Genomic DNA, 18879 nt, shown 5'->3' on the forward strand with positions numbered 1-18879 from the left:
ATAGAATTGTGTAGCTAGCAAATATTGTTTAATTCCTCAAGAAAATATAATGCCAGGCCTGGTTTTTTTTCTCTCTCTTATTTAGCCCTTTCCTTCTACAAATTTCTAAGTGTGTACCATGTGCCAAGGCTGAGGAATATTAGTGTGAAATCTCGAAAATTACCTCTGCAATAGTGGGGACAGACAGACAGTAAGCATGAGTGACTATGTATGTAGGCATTCATTCTAAGGAAGGAAGTGTAAGTCGGGGCCAGGTTGGGGGGTGCTGTCTTCGGAGGCTAAGCAGCCTGAAAGGCCCTGGCTGGGGAGAGCTTGACATTCTCCTTCCTTCTCTCTCTCTTCTCCTCTCAGCTATGACAGCAGTGGAACATCCAAAGATGAAATTAAGGAGAGGTTTGCTCAGACGATGGAATTTGTGGAGGAGTATTTAAGAGATGTGGTTTGTCAGAGATTCCCCTTCTCTGATAAGGAGAAAAATAAGCTTACGTTTGAGGTAAGGCATGGTGAAATGGTCTTCTCTGACTATAAAGATCTGTCATGATTAGTCAGCATCCAGTAGATCAGGAGGACAAAGGTTACTGAATACCAGTTTCCCCTTCTTCTTTTAAATGCAACAGGTTGTGAACTTAGCCAGGAACCTCATATACTTTGGTTTCTACAATTTTTCTGACCTTCTCCGATTAACCAAGATCCTCTTGGCAATATTAGACTGTGTCCACGTGACCACCATCTTCCCCATTAGCAAGATGGCAAAAGGTGAAGAGACTAAAGGTAACAATGATGAGGAGAAGCTGAAGAGTGAGTATCTGAAGTGTCTGTACTGAGAGACGCCCTCCTGGCCCATGCTGTTCACTCCTGCCATGCCTCATCCTGTGACATCCTGTCCTGTCCTTGTCCATTCTCACCGTTGGGAACATGGCAATAGAACCAAACTATGGAAGAGTCAGTCCCGCTGACTCCGGTGCCCATCACTGTCGGTCATTCTGGTCATTCTCAACAATTCTCTCTCTCCTTTGTGTTTGTCTTGAATCTCTCCTTGTGTCTAATTGAATAATTTGAAAGTTGCCTTGTGCTTTAATGTCTAACCCTGAAACCTAAGCCTGCCATCTGTTCTCTGATGCTCCTGAGACACTTGATGGTGATCCTCCTATATGATGAAATGAAGTGCACACCTCTAGTTTGACTTTTTACTTTGTGACTAGAAAAACCCATCTTAAAATGTTTATTTTTCCTGTATTTGGGGGTCATAATAGGCACAGAATAATGACCATGTATCTCATGCGTAGCTGCTTTTCTATAGTTAGGATGGCAAGGTATTTGACTTGATTTCCCTATTTTCCAAGTCCTGTGTGATGTCATTTTGTATACATTATAGCATTGGATTCTGTCATAGAGCCCTTTTTATAGGCTCAGGAAACTGAGCCTCCGAAGAGAAGTAATGTATTCATGACCAAGCAGCTTTTGTTAGAAGCAGCAGTGTTTGTACACATCACTGGTGATGAGTCAAATTTGGTGGTGGAATTAATAAAGAAACATGCCCCATTGGAGATGTCAACACCATGTCCTTCCCATATTTACCTTGGGTTGAGAGAGTGTATCAGAACAGGGATATGGTAAATAATTTGCCTCAAAAAACCCATACCCCTAATTAGATGCTGATTAGATGACAGGTTCTCTCCAAGAATGTCATGGTCATAATTTGTCTTGGCCCTTTCTAGGCAGTAATGTGATGCGATCTATCCATGGAGTTGGGGAGCTCATGACCCAGGTGGTGCTTCGGGGAGGAGGCTTTTTGCCCATGACTCCCATGGCTGCTGCCCCTGAAGGCAATGTGAAGCAGGCAGAGCCAGAGAAGGAGGACATCATGGTCATGGACACCAAGTTGAAGATCATTGAAATACTCCAGGTCTGGTGCAGGGAACAAGCTTCTCATAGGGTCTCCGTTTAATATCTCCTCTCTCTGCTCTGATAGGGGCAGAATGTTAACCTCTTCCCTGTGTATCTTTTCCAAACTGACTCCTTTTAATTCTTGGTTATCACCTCCTACCTCTTCCCATCGTGGCTTCGTCTATTCTCTGTCCCAGAGCTCCCTTCAGGTACCTTAGCTGTACAGTGCAGTGGCCTCCCTTTCTCGGCCCAAGCCGTTCATTGCCTTTGCTGTTCACTCACTGTGCTTCTCCAGCGTTCTCTTAGCATCGCAAAGTCTTCCTCCTCCTCACTCCTCCTCCTCTCCCCTCCTTCCTTTCCTCCTTATCTTCCCTCTCCTCCTCCTCAGTGTTCTGCCCTTTTTATCCACCCACCTATACACCCAGGAATGTTAGTTGATAATCAGCTCCATCTCCCTCTTAGCACTTGGCAGCCAGCAATGAACAAAACCCATTAAAGTTCTGGTCCTAAAGAACTCGGTTTTAACAGGGAGCAGAGGCACACCTCATCTAAAAAGCAGTGCTTAGTTATTTAAACATAGAGACAAGTCAGCTGGGCGCTGGAGCGATGACCGTGTTTAAAGGCCTTCGCGTGCTTTTCCAGAAGACCTGGGTTTGATTCCCAGACCCCATATGGGCTCACAGCCGTCTATGACTCCAGTTTCAGGGAACTGGATGGCTGTCTTCAGGCCTCCATGAGTACCAGGCATGCAAGTGGTGCACAGACAAGCATGTGTGTGTGGGGGGGAACCCATACATATATAATAAAAATTAGTTGTTTTAAAGAAGAAGGGTCAGCTGATTTGGAGAACACCATAGGCAGGGGACAAGCAAGGATAATGGCTTTCGATGGAGCTGTGAGAGAAGACCTCTGTAGTAAGGGGGCTTAATCGGACACAGACGCATTGAGAGCTGGCCATTGGCATAGCTAGGATGTCTTGGGATTTAGGCAATGCAGAGTCTGAAGTCTGAAGGTTGTTTTCAAGAAGGAATGGGAGAGGGTAGATCAGGTAGAATCAATAGGCATTGCCACCCTAATGTTTTTTATCATTATTAAACCCATTAAGTGGTGGTTAATATACAGTGCCTACCATGTTTCTGCTCTTAACCAAGCTAATGTGAGTCTTCCCACTAAGGAACTTCTTTGAGGATTGAAAAATTATGTACATGGAGCAGAAAGAGAGCAGCACAAGCTGTCGGGAGTTCAGAGATGTAATGAGGCCAAGAGTCTCAACTGAGAACAGCCCTCGACTTCTCCCCCCTCCGCACACAAGGAATTGGCTTGCTCTTACAATTATTCATCTGTTCTCCCCTAACATGATTGTTTCCATGTGCTGTGTCAATTGCTCTATTTCTACAACTGGAAAAATATTAAAACAAAGGGAAACCTTCCTTCCTCACTAATAATTGCTCTCTGCCCATCTTCCCACCTTTCTATGTATTTTCCCAGTCTTCTGTCAGCCATCTGGGTATCCGTTAAATCTCTCCAAGTGGACACCTAGAAGTAACGGTTATAGTTGGTTTTGCATGACACTGAATTTGAGGTTCTGGACAGATATCAAACAGGATGTGCAACAGTCACTTGGGAACATGAACTAATAGCTTGGAGACAGGTCAAACATCTGTCTCCATCTGGTATCGGTGACAGCCTGAAATTGGGTAAGGTCACCCAGAGAGCTAAGCAGAAGCTAGGAGAGAGGGGAAGGAGGGGTGTCAGTAGGATGCTTAAATGAGGCAGCTGGCTGACTTCTCTTTGGGGTTCTAGCAACAATCCTTTGGAAAGTGTCTGCAGCAGCAGAGGGATAGGGAATATAGGAACTTAACAAAATGAGAGCCCAGGGGCTGTACCGAAATCAGAGGAGACAATCAGAAATGTGGTAAATACAAATGAAGTGAATTTTTGGAAGTAAAAGCAAAATGTCTGTCACTTCTTTTCGATTCAAAGCAGGCAACTTCTTCTTAGGTTGGGCCCAGAATTGGGCTTTCAGTCATTGCTGATAGGTAGTCCTTTTTGTAGAGGACGGAGGCATGAGTGATGTAGTATTCCAGGTGTTTAACTCATCTTCAGGATGCCAAAATCTGCCCTGGAAGCTGAGGTATCTCGTGGGCGGACTCATGTGCCCTGCAGTAGTCTGTTACTGTCAAAATGACTGTTGGTACCTAAGCCAGATATTTTACTCTGGGCTTAAGGTAATTGATGCAGCTGATACCAGGCCCTGCCAGCGTGCAGAGGCTTGGCAAAGCGTTCACGATGGTGTGTTAATGTAACCAAAGTGTTTCCATTTCTGCTTGAATCTCCAGTTTATTTTGAACGTGCGGCTGGATTATAGGATCTCCTGCCTCCTGTGTATATTTAAGCGGGAGTTCGATGAAAGCAATTCCCAGACCTCGGAAACATCCTCCGGGAACAGCAGCCAAGAAGGGCCAAGTAATGTACCAGGTCAGTGATGCCGCCCTGGAACCTCAGCCATAGAGCGGGGGCCGGGTGGAGTGCCACTTGAGGCTCAAAACAGTATCTTCCAGAAAAAGGAAAATGTGGCTGCTCTTGAGGATTGCTGTGCTTTAAGGATTCCTTGATAATAGCATATTAGAAAAAAGACATAAATAAACATTACTTCTGGGGGGTAGACCTTAAGTCTTTAGGAACTGAAGATAGCTGAGGTTTATAGTGTTGGATTAGCTACAAAGGAACCCAAAAACCAACAGAATCCCCAAAATATTTTCCAAGGAACTTGATTGTCCATTGGCAAGTTTTGTTCTGTATTTGAAGTTCTACTCAGCCCCCCCCAAAAAAAAAAAAAATTGGAGAAGGCTAAGGGAAAGACAGTGCTAGAAGCGATTCCCAGATAGCCCAAGCCTTCTTTGGATTGAGGCCATCACTCTCTTTTAGCGAGAAAAAGCAACAGGTGTGAGGTCATCTGGGTTGTCCTGGCTCCATGGCTGTGTAGGTAATGACTGGCAGATCTGAGAGTTACCTCTGAGGGTTGCTCTTGAAGCACATTAGAGTGAGTCCACGAGAAGCAGGTTTTCAGGCCTTGCTATATCTAACCTGTTCTCTCTCGTTTTAGGTGCTCTTGACTTTGAACACATTGAAGAGCAAGCAGAAGGCATCTTTGGAGGAAGGCAAGTGTGCGTTCATTGACTGTGAGCCCTTCTAGAACTCTCACAGGGTTTTCTTTTTCCTTTTTTTAAAAATTTTTTATTCATTTTATATACCAACCACAGTTCCCCCTCCCACCCCTCCTCCTGCTTCCCTCCCCCACCTCCCACCCCAGCCCCCATTCACTCTTCTAAAAGGATAAGACCTCCCATGGGGAGCCTGGTACATTCAACTGAGGCAGGACCAAGCCCCTCCCCACTGCATCAAGGCTAAGCAAGGCATCCCAGCATAGGGAATGGGCTCCAAATAGCCAGATCATGCACCAGGGATAGATCCCGGTCCTACTACCAGGGGCCCTTCCAACAGACCAAGGTACACAACTGTTTACCATATGCAGAGGGCCTAGTCCAGTCCTGTGAAGGTGCCACAGCTGTTGGTGTAGAATTTGTAAGTTCCCACAAGTTTGGTTCAGTTGTCTCTGTAGATTTCCCTATCATGATCTTGACCCCCCTTGCTCATCTACTCCCTCCTCACTCTCTGACTGGATTCCCAGAGCTGTGCTTGGTGCTTGGCTGTAGATCTCTGCGTCTGCTTCCATCCTCACAGGTTTTTTTTTTTTTTTTTTTTTTTTTTGCGGGGGGGGGGGCAAGGGGGACGACACACCACTAACTATTTAGCCTTCAGGTTCAGAGTCTAAAGCTACTGAGTCACAGAACTTAGGTGGTGCACACGTGCTGCAGGTACATCCCTGAACTCTGAACAAGCTATTGCAACAATAACAACAAAAATAAATAAATAAAAAAAGAGAACCCCACAATCTTGACTTTAATTAGGTCTAATGTGAAACCCTCTTAATATCACAGGCCTTCATTTTAGTATAAAACATTATTACTATGGACTCACATATTTATAAGAATAAATACCCAATTTTCTGAGAAACCACCATACTGATTTCCAGAGTGGCTGTACAAGTTCGCATTCCCACCAACAGTGGAGGAGTGTTCCCCTTTCTCCACATCCTCTCCAACATAAGCTCTCTTCAGTGTTTTTGATCTTAGCCATTTTGACAGGTGTAAGATGGTATCTCAGAGTTGTTTTGATTGGCATTTCCCTGATGACTAAGGATGTTGAGCAATTCTTTAAATGCCTTTCATCCATTTGAGATTCTTCTATTGAGAATTCTCTGTTAAGCTCTGTAGCCCATTTTTTTAATTGGATTGTTCAGTATTTTGATGTCTAACTTTTTGAGTTCTTTAATATATTTTGGAGATCAGCCCTCTGTCAGATGGGTTGGTGAAGATCTTTTCCCATTCTGTAGGCTGTCGGTTGGTCTTATTGAATGTGTCCTTTGCTCTACAAAAGCTTCTCAGTTTCAGGAGGTCCCATTTATTAATTGTCACTCTCAGTGACTGTGTTACTGGTGTTATATTTAGGAAGTTGTCTCCTGTGCCAATTCATTCCAGACTACTTTCTACTTTCTCTTCTGTCAAGTTCAGTGTATCTAGATTTATGTTGAGGTCTTTGGAGAGGTCCAGAGGGGGCCTGGACTGGTCTACTCTGGTGACCAGACTAGCAAACAACTTAGCTGTTATCATAGAGCCTTTGTCCAGTGACTGATGGAGACAGAGACAGAGGTCCACGGCCAGGCACCAGGCTGAGCTCCGGGAATCCAACTGATGAGAGAGAGGAGAGATACTGAAGGCAAGGGATGTCAAGATCATGATGGGAGGACGTGCAGAGATGACCGGCCAAACTAGTGGAAGCCCATGAACTGTGGACTGGTGGCTGTGGAGCTCCCATGGGACTGGACTAGGCCCTCTGGATACGGAAGACAGTTGTTTGGCTCGAACTGTTTGGGGGCACCCAGGCAGGGGGATCGGGATCTGTCCCTGGTCTATGGGTAGGCTTCTGGAATCCAGTGCCTGTGGTGTGACACCTTATACAGCCTTGGTGCAATGGGAAGGGACTTGGACCTGCCTAGGCTCAGTGTGCTGGGCTCTGCTGACTCCCCACTGGAGACCTCGATTTGGGGGATGTGGGGTGGCTTGGGAAAGAGGGCTGGGGGCTGGAGGGGGGGGTCTGTGGATAGCATGTGGAGTGAGGAGAAAATAAATAAAAAATTTAAAAAAATACCCTATGTGCACAGCATTATAATTAGCATATTTGGTTTGGTTACTTATTGCTTAATAACATGCATCTCCAAAAGTGTTAAGAATTTGAACACCAACACAGTTCTCTGGGTTGATTGGGGCTCTGCTGAGCAGTTCTAGTCACTGTTGGGTCTGCTGGGAATGGCACAGCCTGCCTGTTTTAATCGTATTTCTGGTGCCTTCGAAAGAATATGTTAAAGCTGAGGTTTCAACCTTGCTCCACATGGTTAGTTTGTGCTTCTTATAGAGAGAGCAATGGCTGATTTCCAGAACAAATGTTCCAAGAAGACAAGCCAACAGTCAGCAAGTGCTAATTACATGTCTGCTTGCACTGTGCTCACTGTTTTATTGGCCAAGGCCAGTGTTAGTAATAAAGAGAACTACATAAGGATGTTCACAGTACAAAGGCCCACTTTACTAGGAACTGTGAATGTTAGCAGTCTGCCTCAGTGCTTAATATTTTTTTTTTTAAAAAAGTGACACTTGAGGTACATCTTTTTGCAGTTTTTTGAGTTCACAATGATGACACTAAGTATCATATGACAACTCAGCTCTCCAGCCATTTACCTCCTCTTGAACATCAGTGAAACCATCGTGCCTTTTTAGGTATACAGTATGACTACAGTATTCCCACATCTGGTCCTCTCTATACTTTCCTTATTAGCTTGCAGCCATGAAGGTCTCACCATCTGTCACTCATGCAACTGTAGACACAGCATAGGTTCTAACGTAGTAATTGTCCCGGGGCAACCAGTTGTGAAGTGATTTACCGTTCAGTTCAGAGTCTGTTTATTGATCTTCACTATGTAAATAACAAGAATTACCATAGATATTGAAGTAACGCCTGGCAAATATGTTGGCTGAACATTGCTCCTTTGGAGCAGACTGAGTTTTTTTATTGATTCATTCCAACACTTCAAAGCAAGAATCCTGGGACCAAACCAGTTGGCGACAATATTCATGTAGAACAGAGAGTCGTGGTTCAAGTACTTGTGCGGCCGCTTGACACTACCCTTCATCAAAATGTGGGGTGAGCAGAGTGGGTATAGTTCAAGATACCTAAGAGCCACATACTAGACATTTTCAAAGCTGAGTTTTCATTACAGATGATTTAGTAAGGGCTAAGTTACAGCATTTTACACAAGCTTGGAAGAAGCACATCCACTGTAGATTTCAGAGCGCAGGTGAAGCGCAGCGGAAGAACACTGTGAGTTAGGTGTCGTCAGTCTTGTAGTGTCAGCCCTGTTAGCCTAGGAACATGAGGGCTTGGGTTTAAAAATCTCTAGTTATAACGTCTTAATTGTCCCTTCTACTCACGTTGTAGCCGAAGGTAAAACACGATTGTCTTGTAAAAGAAGTTGATGAAAAGTGAGGTTCCATTGCATGGAGTAGTGTCCGAGCTTCAGTTCTGCCCTGTCGGGGCTCACACGCTTGACCCTGGGCCTTTGGCTCACTTGCTTTCTCCCTCTTTCTGTGTCCCTGTAGTGAGGAGAACACACCACTGGACTTGGATGACCATGGTGGCAGAACCTTCCTCAGGGTCCTGCTCCACTTGACAATGCACGACTACCCACCTCTGGTGTCTGGGGCCCTGCAGCTCCTCTTCCGGCACTTCAGCCAGAGGCAGGAGGTCCTTCAGGCCTTCAAGCAGGTACTTCCTGTAGCCAGCATGGCTGTTGTGTATCAAAAGAACCGTTGTGTGTTGTGTAGTAAGATTTTGTGTGTGTGTGTTTTAAAGTTTGTGTAATTAATGGATTGTGTTCATTAAGGTTCAACTGCTGGTTACCAGCCAAGATGTGGACAACTACAAACAGATCAAGCAAGACTTGGACCAACTGCGGTCCATTGTGGAAAAATCTGAGCTGTGGGTGTACAAAGGCCAGGGTCCTGATGAGACCATGGATGGTGCCTCTGGTGAAAATGAACATAAGAAGACTGAGGTGGGCAAAACCCAAGTTAGGTTTCCCAAGTGGCTTTCCTGCTTCTTGAAACAAAGAAGCATCCTCTCCTACTCTTACATATAAATGCAGACGATAGGTTGGGTTTTAATCCCAAGAGATGCTTGCTGTGTAGCCAGGGTAACAGCTGTTCTCCTAGGAAATTAGCTACAAAATCAAAATTAAGATGTATTTCTGGGCAACCATGGACCATCTAGAAGAGACTAGTTGAGTCAAGTATAGCACTAGATTTCCCACAGAGACCCAGTAGGGAGTGGCCTTCTGTGACCATGACATCCTCTTCCAAAGGTCGAAGCATAGGTGAATATCTTGGGCAGCCTGACTGGTGAAAGACGATGCAGAATGTGTGCACCTTCTTAAAGGGTTTACCCAAAAGCAGCCCCTGAGAGGCACTGACCACACGCATGTTCTTTTTGGTCCCTAGGAGGGGAGCAGCAAGCCACAAAAGCATGAGAGCACCAGCAGCTACAACTACAGAGTGGTGAAGGAGGTAAGCTGCCCCAGCCTCCCTGGTCCGCATCTTTCTCCAGGGAGCGTTATCAGCGATGGCAAGTGAAGGCGCAACTGCTCGACTGCGCCCTTAGCTGAACGCTTGGGTTTTAGCCTCAGGTCTGAGGTTGAAACCCAGCTAGTCTATGAATTAACGGAGGGCTCTCAGTCCCTCACCTTTTGTGGGCAGAGTTTTTTTAAAATAGGTACTACATAATTCTCAGGTTTTGAAGGGGATCAAAGGTTCATTCATACAATCACTAAGAGTTTGCATCCATGCTCGGCTTTAGAAATCTCTGCATATAGTAGTTTGGGGTTGTGAGCTTTGTGTTTTTCTATCCCAGCAGAGCCCTCCTAAGTCTTGGCAGTTGGTGTCTGGTCAGATCATTTAGGTGACCCATGCACTCATTTCACTGGCTGTTCAAACCTAGATGTGCCATTTACTCTGAATGACAGGCTTTTCTCATGTTGACTGGATTCCATGCGATCAGCAGGGACACGGCATCCTGGAGGAATGTCCCCGTCCTAAGTTGTTGATGTATCGTGACCTCTCCCCTTCGGGCCTCTCCCCACACTAGCATTCCCGGTTCGTTTCCTGATGTTGCTTTCTTCCTCTCAGATTTTGATCCGACTTAGCAAGCTGTGTGTGCAAGAGAGCGCCTCGGTGAGGAAGAGCAGGAAGCAGCAGCAGCGGCTGCTGAGGAACATGGGTGCGCATGCTGTGGTGCTGGAGCTGCTGCAGATCCCCTACGAGAAGGTGAGAGGGGCTTGCACCCAGGCCGCGGCTCTCCAGGGTGGGCCGGCTCTCCCCTCCAAACACTTCACGACTGGACGTAGTGGGTGGAGAGCGATATGTGCTTGTGACGTAAAGCAATTCTAGCTAATTTATATGAGACAGGCTTCCCCACCCCTCCAGTGTTTGTATTCTAGAAAGAAAAAAGATCCCTTTCTTCTGTCACGCCGGACCCGTGCTAGATGGGGACCACTGGGTCTACACCAGCGGTTACATATGTGCGGGTTAGTAGGTGCTGTTCACTCTGTCTGCCACATGACTAAAACAAAGTCATCTCTGCAAGCTCTTGAAGGTGTGAGGAACATGAGACTTGATTGCTCTGGCCCTTGGCATTGTCCTATCATCTGAGTGCGTATTTGGACGAAGGTCTCCTCCCCGCATTGTTCCTTGGTTGTTTGCTTCCAGGAGACTGTGTTTTAGAAGGCCACTGTCTTCATTTGGTTTCTGTGGCTCTGATAAACACCATGCCCAAAAACATCTTGGGGAAGACATGGCTTATTTCATCTTAAAACTCTCATGTCACAGCCCATCATTGAGGACAGTCAAGGCAAGGACTCAAGGCAGAAACCTGGAGGCAGGAGCTGATGCAAAACTATGAAGGAATGCTGCTTACTGGCTTGTTCCCCATGCCTTGCTCAGCTTGCTTTTTAATACAACTCAGGACTACCTGCCCAAGGATGCCACTGCCTACAGTGGGCTGGGCTATCCCATATCAATCATTTATCAAGACGTGTCCACAAGCCAATCTGATGGAGGCAACTCCTCAGATGAAATTCCCTCTTTCCAGATATGTCTGGATTTTGTTGACAAAACTCAATCACCACAGGCAGGAACCTAACTACTCAGCAGCATCTATTGAGACAGACAAGACTCTTGGAAAAGCATTCACTCAAACCTTGCAATAGCAGTGAGGCTTTGTGGTTTATCCACTTGACATATTGGGAAACTGAGGCCTAGGGAAGTTTGCTGGGACTCTGGAGTGCTTAGCTAATCGTAACAGTCTCAGAAGCTGAGCCATGGGTGAAGCATCATCTCCTGCACCAAGCCTGCTGCTGAGGGGCTGCAAGTGGCGCAGCACCATGCTGGACCGCCTGCTGCTGAGGGGCTGCAGGTGGCCCAGCACCGTGCTGGACCCCTTGTTCTCCTTAATTCGCATTGTCCTGTGTACATGCTGTCCTGAGGACACTGTGGCCGGGAAGGTTCAAGGTGGCACAGCTGTGTGCATCGGGCCAGCTGTGCTCCCCTGTGGAGTCTGCTACTTGACATTCTAGATAGGTGCCATACACAGAAGCTCCCTTCTCAGTCAGGGAGAAGTTATGAATCAGGCGGGTTGGACCTTTCCCCAGCCACAAGGAAAGCACAAGCTGAATCCTTCTGGGACATCAGACTTGTAGGTAACTTGGAGTTAATACAGGTGTGCGGTCATCCACACTTTTCTAGTATGTAGTATGGGGGGATGATTTGATGGCCATAGATTGGTCCTAGGCTTCAATGATAGCCATTCATAGAGCAGTGTTAAAGTATGGTCAACCAGTTTGATTTGAAGTTAGAGTGTGTGTGTGTGTAGTACTTGCTTACTCACTGTGGGATGAGCACAGACAGTCCAATTTGTGAGAATGATAGCGATTCCCAACAAGTAACATCTTGTAACACAATGTCTTCCAAACCTGCCCACCTTGTAAAGATAGCCTTTAAACCCCAGAAGCTCTTCACTGCCCTGAGCTCAGCAGATTCTTTTTCTAGTAGAAGAAATGGAAGTATGCAGGACTTTTAAGGTTGCCACTCTCGGCCAGCAGTATCCCTCTGTCCTGAGTCCTCTGATGTCTTACATCTAGAACTTTTGCCCACAAATTAGAGGTAGGTGTAGTGCCCACTCCCACTTACAGAGACTTGTTATTAAAGTCCTGTTGTTCCTCTGGTTTTGTTCATTACCATAGCTGGTTGCTCACAATCCTGCATCACTTGTTCCTGATGGGTACGTCCTGTCTTCTCCCAGGGCTGGGTTATTTTTTGGGTTGAGTTGACAAGCTGTAAATATGGGCCAGTGCCATCCCACTGCCTGTTTGTGCCTAGCAAGTCAGCTCAGAATAGCTGTTGCATTTCCAGGTAGTTCCATAAGTGCCCGCAGTGTTTGAGATTTAGCTTCTTGACTCACTAACACTAAAATTTTTCTGCCTTGCTCTTGAAGTTTGCTGAGCTCAGTTCAAACAGAACCGGTGGCTGACTTACACTGCTCAATGACTGCCTAAGCACTGTGTGTGGATTTTCTCACTTCACCCTCCTAATGACTATACGAAGTGTGCACTTGTGTTTATCTCCACTTAACGGACGAGCACATGGAGACACAGAGTACTGAAATAACTTGTTCCAGCTCCCGCAGCTAGGAAGTCCGTGTCTGTGTGAGATTGGAGCAAAGCAGACAGTGTGAGGGTCCTCATCCCTTGCTGCAAGTCTGCCTCTGCGAGGAGGAGGTCGATAAGAGATGTAGGAGGCAGACTGTTGAAAGGAGGATGTGAATGGTGACTGGTGACTTCCACTTTGGAGAATCTCGCTCTCCTTTTACTGCCCTAAATGTTTGCGATAGAGAACTGGGCAGAATGACAGTAGGTTTTCTGTTTTCTAACAATATTTAACTCTTTAATAACACTAAAAATATTAATATGAAATCGCATATTATGTGTGAAAAATGGAAGAGTCACATGACCAATCATGTGGTATGCTCAGGGCAGATATTGTCCCATTCTTCAGAAGGGAAAGCTAAATCTTAGTTTACAGATATGGCTCGGGTTACAGAGAAAGCAGCAGAGTGGAAGCCGTTGTCCTAATTTATAATCTAAGGACGATTCGTCTCTTCCCTGGTGTATGCTTGACAATGGGTGAACTCTAAAAAGTCAGCAGATGAGCTGAGGATTTACCAGCAGGGGTGAAATGGGCCCTGCTCCTCTGTCCACCTCCATCTCAAAAGCGAGGATTTGGAAATTCAGCCAATAGTAGACAGTGGGATCCTTCTGTTAACTTTGACTCTGTGGCCTTTTCCTATGCCAAATCATTGTGTGCTGTGGGATGTTCTGTAGGTCCTGTGGGAGCCCATTCTCAGGTTCTTTGTGGCATTACCCAGCAGGTCCGTATAGAGGATGATTAGGACCATGGGCCTGAGTGCAGGTGTTTGAGATGGTCTGCACTTGGCTGTGCTGGGGGATGGTCTGTATGTCAAGTTGCTCTGATTGGTTAATAAATAAAACCTGATCGGCCGTGGCTAGGCAGGAAAGATAGGTGGGACTAACAGAGAGGAGATATAAAAGGACAGAAAGGCAGAAGGAGACGCTGCAGCTGCCGCAATGACCAGAGAGGCTGCAGCCGCTGCCATGACCAGAGACACTGCAGCCGCTGCCATGACCAGCAGCATGTGAAGACGCCAGTAAGCCACCAGCCACATGGCAAGGTATAGATGTATGGAAATGGATCAATTTAAGATAAAAGCACAGTTAGCAAGATAAGGACAGTTGGCAAGAGGCCTGCCACGGCCATACAGTTTGCAAACAATATAAGTGTCTGTGTTTATTTGGTTGGGTCTGAGCGGCTGTGGGACTGGCGGGTGACAGAGATTTGTCCTGACAGTGGGCAAGGCGAAAAAATCAAGCTACAATTGTGTCTGTGTTGGTGGCCAGTGGGAAAGAATTCATTTTTCACTCATGGGGCATAAATCTGTTTGTTCTTGGTTGCTTCTCAGTGGGTCATGCAAGCACCTCACTCTACCCACAGTGCCCTGGGCACAGGCGTCTGGATCCCACCTCGGTAGAAGGCATTAGCATGAAGTAGAAGCCTCAGAATAAGTGCTGTTCCTGTCTCTGCTCCCATACAGGCCGAAGACACCAAGATGCAGGAGATAATGAGGCTGGCTCATGAATTCCTGCAGAATTTCTGTGCAGGCAACCAGCAGAATCAAGCCTTGCTGCATAAGCACATAAACCTGTTTCTCAACCCAGGGGTGAGTTCGGAAGCCTCTGGGCAAACCTGTATGGGGAGAACTGTGGGGAACCAGTTGTCCTTTGATACTGTGTGTTCTGGAACGTGTTAGAATGTAGCATTCATTCCAAAGGAGAACATTTGGACCAGCTGCCAGGACATAGGTACTCCACATTGTGAGTCCAGGATGCCATGGGTACCTAGGAGGAGAGTAGTAGGTCAAAGGTGCATTTCTGCTTTTTCCCAATGACATTACCGTGTCACCGTTACCAATACAAAATGAGAAGTCTCGGTACTCAGCTAAGTATGTAATATGCCGCCCACAGAACGTTTCTATATTGCATGTTTGTGAAGTACATATTCCTGGATATATTAAGTGAATGTAACACATTTTGTTTAAGATGCCGTCACACTTCATACATTATCTTACATACTGCATTTTTTTCCCAATTAACACATCGTTGATGCCTTTGTAAATCAGAGATAAGCGTTTTTTCTCACTATCTTCCATGGCTCAATGGCATTCGATAAAATGGCTGTAAGTTAAAGTTCACTTCCTTATTAGTAAATAAGTAGGCACTGTCTACTTTTTGGTTTTGTAAATAACACTGCAAAAGATATGTTTGTACGAGTAAATACACATACTCAGTAGAACCACTGGAGCTCTCTGTGAAAAGGATTTCTGGGTAATAGGATTATGTATACTCTTTTTGGTTTTAAAAAAGGGGGCAAAAGATAAAAGATAGAAGACCTACCTTATATTAATCATAAAACTCAGTATCTATGAGTAACTCTGGATAATATGTGTAAAACAAAGTTCCTAGAACATACTGTGGGATGTCTTCATGACTCTGTGGCAAGCCACGTTACAGTGTGCGAAGAACACTAATTATAAACAAAAGTATCCATTAATGGAACCTTGTTAAAATTAGCTTCTATTCCCACAATGTCATCAAAAGCAGCCAAGCGCTAGCTACAGAGTAGAAGAAGACATTTGCATTACATGTGTTCAGCAAAGAGTTGATACCCAGAATCTTTATAAAGAAATTTTTAATAAGTCAGTTAGGGAAATGGAAGAGAGCCTTTCTTTAAAAAAGGGGGGGGGCAAAACTTGGACACAGCTAGTTGATGAGACAAGGTCTTCATACCATTATGAGTTATCAAACAAATGTAAATTGATAGACAAGATTTGGCTAAAATGAAAAAGACTGTTGATAAGGGTTTAGATTAGCTGCATTGGGCAGGAGGCAGAGCTCACTGCTTAGGGCACATGTTGCAGAGGATGAGGGTTCAGTTTCTTGCACCCACATGGTGGCCCACAACCATTCATAACTAGTTCCAGAGGCTCCGACACCCTCTTCTGACTTTGGTGTTCACCAGGCACACATGAGGTGTACATATATACGTGCAGACAAAACATCTATACACATCAGTCTAGAACAGCTGTATTATACTGTAAACCGTACTATAAAATATACGCAACGCCTTTTCACAAGCCACTTAGCAGTATCATGTAAAAACAAGACGTTTGCTAACAAATGGAGTAGCGGGAACAAGAGTGAGAAGCATGCTCACGTGTACAAGTGCTTCTGGGTTTTAGTGGCCGTGTTTTCTGGCCTCTTTCTGACCACATCCTTGTGCTCGGCCCAGATCCTGGAGGCAGTGACCATGCAGCACATCTTCATGAACAACTTCCAGCTGTGCAGTGAGATCAACGAGAGAGTGGTCCAGCACTTCGTCCACTGCATCGAGACCCACGGTCGCAATGTCCAGTACATAAAGTTTCTCCAGACCATTGTCAAGGCAGAAGGGAAATTCATTAAAAAGTGCCAAGACATGGTCATGGCTGAGGTGACAACCACGTATTTCCATCTCCCTCCATCTGGTGTTCTGTAGAAACTTAAGTTAGTCTTATCAGTGTGATTTGGCACCCTCTTGAGGAGCCATATGGAAGGGAAGGGTGTGCTTGTACGTGTGCGGAGTCTCACATTTGTAGCTTAGGCAAGAGTCTGATTGATTCTTCATAGCAGTAAATCTATTACTTGTAAGGCAGTTTGGCTTGAATTCTTCCGACAGAAAAAAGGGAAGATGAATGATAAACCAGCATCTATGTGGAGATTAAATGTGAGTGAGCCCAGTAAGCCAGACCAGCTTCCTCTTTCAAAATTATGACTTTTTATTTAATTACTTACCTAATTAATTCGCTTGAACAGTTTCAACTTAGTATTTCACAAGGAGCATCTGGTCTGCAGAGTGGAGGCAGAAGTTTCATTTGTTTGTTTGCGGAAGTTGGTTCTGTGTGGTGAACGTGGTCTTTGATTAGGAAGGCCCCTCCTTCAAACACGATGATGGCTCCCATGGGATCTGAGTAAACTCACCCTGTACTTGGATTTATTGTGCTATCTACATCCATGGCTCCAGGGCCAGGAGAGTTGGCTCAGCCTAGGGTACAAATACCTGATGCATTGTTTACATGTGTTGGCTTTCATGTCTTGATAGCTCAAGATTTCTGAGCATTTCTGTTAAATGAGTGTCTTCATGTACTGTGTGGACTAAATGAGGTAGTGATAACAACAATAGTAGCTAACATTTACTTGAGGCCTACAACAGTCTGCATATTGTTCTGAGAAATTTGTACATGATCATTTATTTATTCTGTACAGCAAAACTCTGAGTCATGGGTTGCATTTTGTCCCTATTTTTACTTAGAAAAGAAACTGAGGCACAGTGAGGTTAAGTAACCTAGCAAAAGTATTTGTCTGGGATCTAGACCTTTGACTAGTACTCATTAAAGCCAGTTGCTAATAAGCGAATAGACTCCTGGGGGAAGTGACGCAGTGGTAGAGTACTTGACCAGCATGCATACGGTCCTCAGCTCAATCCCTAGTAGTTCCAAAAAGTAAAAATAAAATCCTGCACCTACTGAGTTGAGGATACTCATTGGCAGTGAGTACATTGTACTTATTAAGTTTATTTTGACTTCTGTGCCAACCCTTTTTTAAACTTTTGTGCTTTGTATAGTGCTAAAATTGATGTATATAGTAAAATAGGTTTCTTAGAAGCCACATCCTAGGAGACAAATAGGTAGGCATCACCATCCTTAGCTAAAATGACTTGACTTTTTGATGAGGGCTGAAAGGAACACATCTTTGTTAGAAGTGGATAATTTATGATCAAAGAGATAAGACATTGGATGGAAGATTTGCATCAGGAAGCCTTCTACAATATACCAAAAGATGGAAATATTTAAGCTAGAAAAACAATAGCCTGAGAGTGCGGGCCTAGCAGTCTGTTTCCATGGAATGTCCTGGTGTACAGCCTGGTCTTCCCCTAGTAGATTTGTTATGACCACCATGATTACTTCTGTGTCCTTGGATTCACGTGATGCTGTTAAGAAATGTTTGGTCAGTCAAGAAACAAGTAGGATCTAGATGAGTTTAGTGATACAGACATAGCTTGCTCAAAGTCTGTCTTTGTACACATAGAATTTTGTAAGGTTGCCTCACTCCTGAAAGCTTGTAACCCCAATGAACACTTTTCTCTGTGTAGCTTGTCAATTCTGGAGAGGATGTCCTCGTGTTCTACAATGACAGAGCCTCTTTCCAGACTCTGATCCAGATGATGCGGTCCGAGCGTGACCGGATGGATGAGAACAGCCCTCTCATGTACCACATCCATCTGGTGGAGCTCTTGGCTGTGTGCACAGAGGGCAAGAATGTGTACACAGAGATCAAGTGCAACTCCTTGCTCCCGCTTGATGACATCGTTCGTGTGGTCACTCATGAAGACTGCATCCCCGAGGTGAGCAGCTTGGCCCTAAGTGTAGCTAGAGTTTTCCTGCCTTGCCCACAGTCAGGACAAATCTGTCACCTGCCAGTCCCACAGCCACTCAGACCCAACCAAGTAAACACAGAGACTTATATTGCTTACAAACTGTATGGCTGTGGCAGGCTTCTTGCTGACTGTTCTGAGTAGCTTAAATTAATCCATTTCCATAAATCTATACCTTGCCATGTGGCTCATGGCTTACCGACATCTTCACATGCTGCTTGTCATGGCGGTGGCTGGCGGTGTCTCCCTCCACCTTCCTGTTACCTCAATTCTCCTCTCTGTTAGTCCCGCCTATACTTCCTGCCTGGCCACTGGCCAATCAGTGTTTTATTTATTGACCAATCAGAGCAATTTGACATACAGACCATCCCACAGCACCTAAGGGCACCTGTCTCCCGGGCTCTGTGACACATATAGGGCCGTGGCTGAGTGGAGACATGGTGGCTGGCCTGGTAAGCCACCTTGAGTTTAACACCTTATAGCTCATGTTGCAAAAAATTTTCACACCACTGGTATTTTCCTAGATACTGATTTTGTGTGAGAAGAACAGGAGGCAAATTAGCCTCTGCTTCTTCATAGTGAGTGGACTAAAAGCATCAGGGCTGTGGAACTAATACAACTCAGAGAGGATGTGCCCCCAATGAACTGCCTAGAAGTGAGGCTAACA

The 18879-nt window shown here is 45.3% G+C and overlaps 1 protein-coding gene across 18 annotated transcripts in view; it reads left to right on the forward strand.

Moving 5' to 3' along the window:
* The window catches only part of Itpr1 (inositol 1,4,5-trisphosphate receptor type 1), a 343419-nt gene that overhangs the window by 175989 nt on the left and 148551 nt on the right, over window positions 1-18879 (forward strand). For 8 of the 18 annotated variants that reach the window (XM_076567490.1, XM_076567491.1, XM_076567493.1 and 5 more), the window contains 12 exons: window positions 352-493; window positions 618-798; window positions 1719-1906; window positions 4227-4365; window positions 4994-5054; window positions 8661-8826; window positions 8945-9115; window positions 9558-9623; window positions 10242-10379; window positions 14278-14403; window positions 16032-16232; window positions 17931-18182. In XM_076567490.1, the coding sequence (XP_076423605.1) occupies window positions 352-493; window positions 618-798; window positions 1719-1906; window positions 4227-4365; window positions 4994-5054; window positions 8661-8826; window positions 8945-9115; window positions 9558-9623; window positions 10242-10379; window positions 14278-14403; window positions 16032-16232; window positions 17931-18182 (1831 nt within the window). The remainder of the gene's footprint in view (window positions 1-351; window positions 494-617; window positions 799-1718; window positions 1907-4226; window positions 4366-4993; window positions 5055-8660; window positions 8827-8944; window positions 9116-9557; window positions 9624-10241; window positions 10380-14277; window positions 14404-16031; window positions 16233-17930; window positions 18183-18879) is intronic. The other 10 variants (XM_042273756.2, XM_076567499.1, XM_042273754.2 and 7 more) reach the window with 3 other exon arrangements.

The sequence above is a fragment of the Peromyscus maniculatus genome, chromosome 3 (assembly GCF_049852395.1).
Source record: "Peromyscus maniculatus bairdii isolate BWxNUB_F1_BW_parent chromosome 3, HU_Pman_BW_mat_3.1, whole genome shotgun sequence".
In the NCBI taxonomy this organism is placed as follows: domain Eukaryota; kingdom Metazoa; phylum Chordata; class Mammalia; order Rodentia; family Cricetidae; genus Peromyscus; species Peromyscus maniculatus.